The 1,827-nt window shown below is 42.5% G+C and overlaps 1 protein-coding gene across 1 annotated transcript in view; it reads left to right on the plus strand.

Moving 5' to 3' along the window:
- NUP88 (nucleoporin 88kDa) overlaps positions 1-1,827 on the plus strand; it is a 44,258-nt gene that overhangs the window by 10,184 nt on the left and 32,247 nt on the right. The window contains exon 2 of the mRNA XM_011994685.1: positions 1,020-1,189. Within this exon, the coding sequence (XP_011850075.1) occupies positions 1,020-1,189 (170 nt within the window). The remainder of the gene's footprint in view (positions 1-1,019; positions 1,190-1,827) is intronic.

Genomic DNA, 1,827 nt, shown 5'->3' on the forward strand with positions numbered 1-1,827 from the left:
AGAAAAGATGGCCAGGCGCAGTGGTTCACGCCTTTAATCCCAGCGCTTTGGGAGACTGAGGTGGGCAGATCAGTTGAGGCCAGGAGGCCCATCTCTACTAAAAATCAGGAGGCAGAGGTTACAGTAAGTCGAAATCGTACCACTGCACTTCAGCCTGGGCGACAGAGCGTGACTCTCTCAGAAAAAAAAAAAAAAAAAAACAGGAAATTTGCACTTATTCCTGGCCAGAAGATCAGGGATGTTTTCTTGGGAAGAAAGTGCATAGAAGCTGAATCTCCCAAGAATGTGTAAGTCTTGTTAGCTAAAAAAGAAAAAAATCAAAAGCATTGCAAGAAGAGAAACAATTGTACAAAGACACAAAGGCATGGCAAAGCATGATGATTTCCCAGAAATACAGAAATACCAATTAATCTGTTTGGAGTGTGAGGTACAAGCAGAAGGGTCGTGGAGAGTTGAGACCTGGAGTAGTAGGGTGGAGCTTGATTATAAGAAGGAACATTACGTGTAGTAGTCTCTATTTATCAAGGTAAGGAAATCTGATGCATTTTATGGAACATTCCAATCTAGATGATTAAAAAAATTTCATGGCCAGGGGCGGTGGCTCACGCCTGTAATCCCAGCACTTTGGGAGGCCAAGGCAGGTGATCATGAGTCAAGAGATCGAGACCATCCTGGCCAACATGGTGAAACCCCGTCTATACTAAAAATACAAAAATTCCCTGGGCATGGTGATGTGCGCCTATAGTCCCAGCTACTCAGGAGGCTAAGGCAGGAGAATCGCTTGAACCCGGGAGGCGGAGGTTGCAGTGAGCCAATAGTGGACCACTGCACTCCAGCCTGGTGACAGAGCAAGACTCCATCTCAAAAAAACATGAGTTAATGGTACAAGTGTGAGCACTTACCCAGAGTTTTATTATCCTATAATTGTTGTAAACTAAACTATTACTGTGATTTCAAGTAACTGCCATCCATATTTGTATTAAAACTAACTATATTGACTGGTTTGCTTTAATTTTCAGAGATTGCTTTGCATAAATCCACCCCTGTTTGAAATCTATCAAGTCTTGTTAAGTCCAACACAACATCATGTAGCACTTATAGGAATAAAAGGACTTATGGTATTAGAATTACCTAAGAGATGGGGGAAGAATTCTGAATTTGAAGGTGGAAAATCAACAGTAAATTGTAGGTAAGTTGTATGGTATTTATCTGTATCATTTATTATATATACAGAAAATCTTGGCGCTCTGCCTCTGTCTTTTTTTCTAGACTGTAAGCTCCAAGGCAGGGGCAGGGTCTGCCCTTCTCATTTTTAAAAAATTTGTTTTATTTTTTATTTTTGAGATGGGGTCTTTCTCTGTTCCTCAGGCTACAAAATTGTTGTCCAGCATACAAAAATGTGTGAAAAATTTTTTTTATGCTGGAGTGCCCAGAATTTATAAGCTCTCAGTAAATATTGGTGACTCTCAGTAACCTTCCCTCCTCCAGAATCTCAAAACCTTAGAGATGGGGAAGAAAGCAGCTTATCATGAGTTGTAACTTTGGATGTTAAACGCATGAGTAAGCTGGGTGTAGTGGCTCTAGCCTATAATCAGCACTTTAGGAGGCCAAGGTGGAGGCAGGTGGATCTTGTGAGCACAGGAACAGGTGTTCAAGACCAGCCTGGGCAACAGGAGGAAACCCCCATCTCTACAAAAAAAACCTTTTTAATTAGCTGGGCATGGTGGTGCACACCTGTAGTCCCAGCTCCTCTGGAAGCTGAGGTGGGAAGGATACTTGAGCCTCTACAGTAAAGGCTGCAGTGGGCTGCCACTGCACTCCAGCCTG

Source organism: Mandrillus leucophaeus, unplaced genomic scaffold (assembly GCF_000951045.1).
Source record: "Mandrillus leucophaeus isolate KB7577 unplaced genomic scaffold, Mleu.le_1.0 Scaffold46, whole genome shotgun sequence".
NCBI lineage: Eukaryota > Metazoa > Chordata > Mammalia > Primates > Cercopithecidae > Mandrillus > Mandrillus leucophaeus.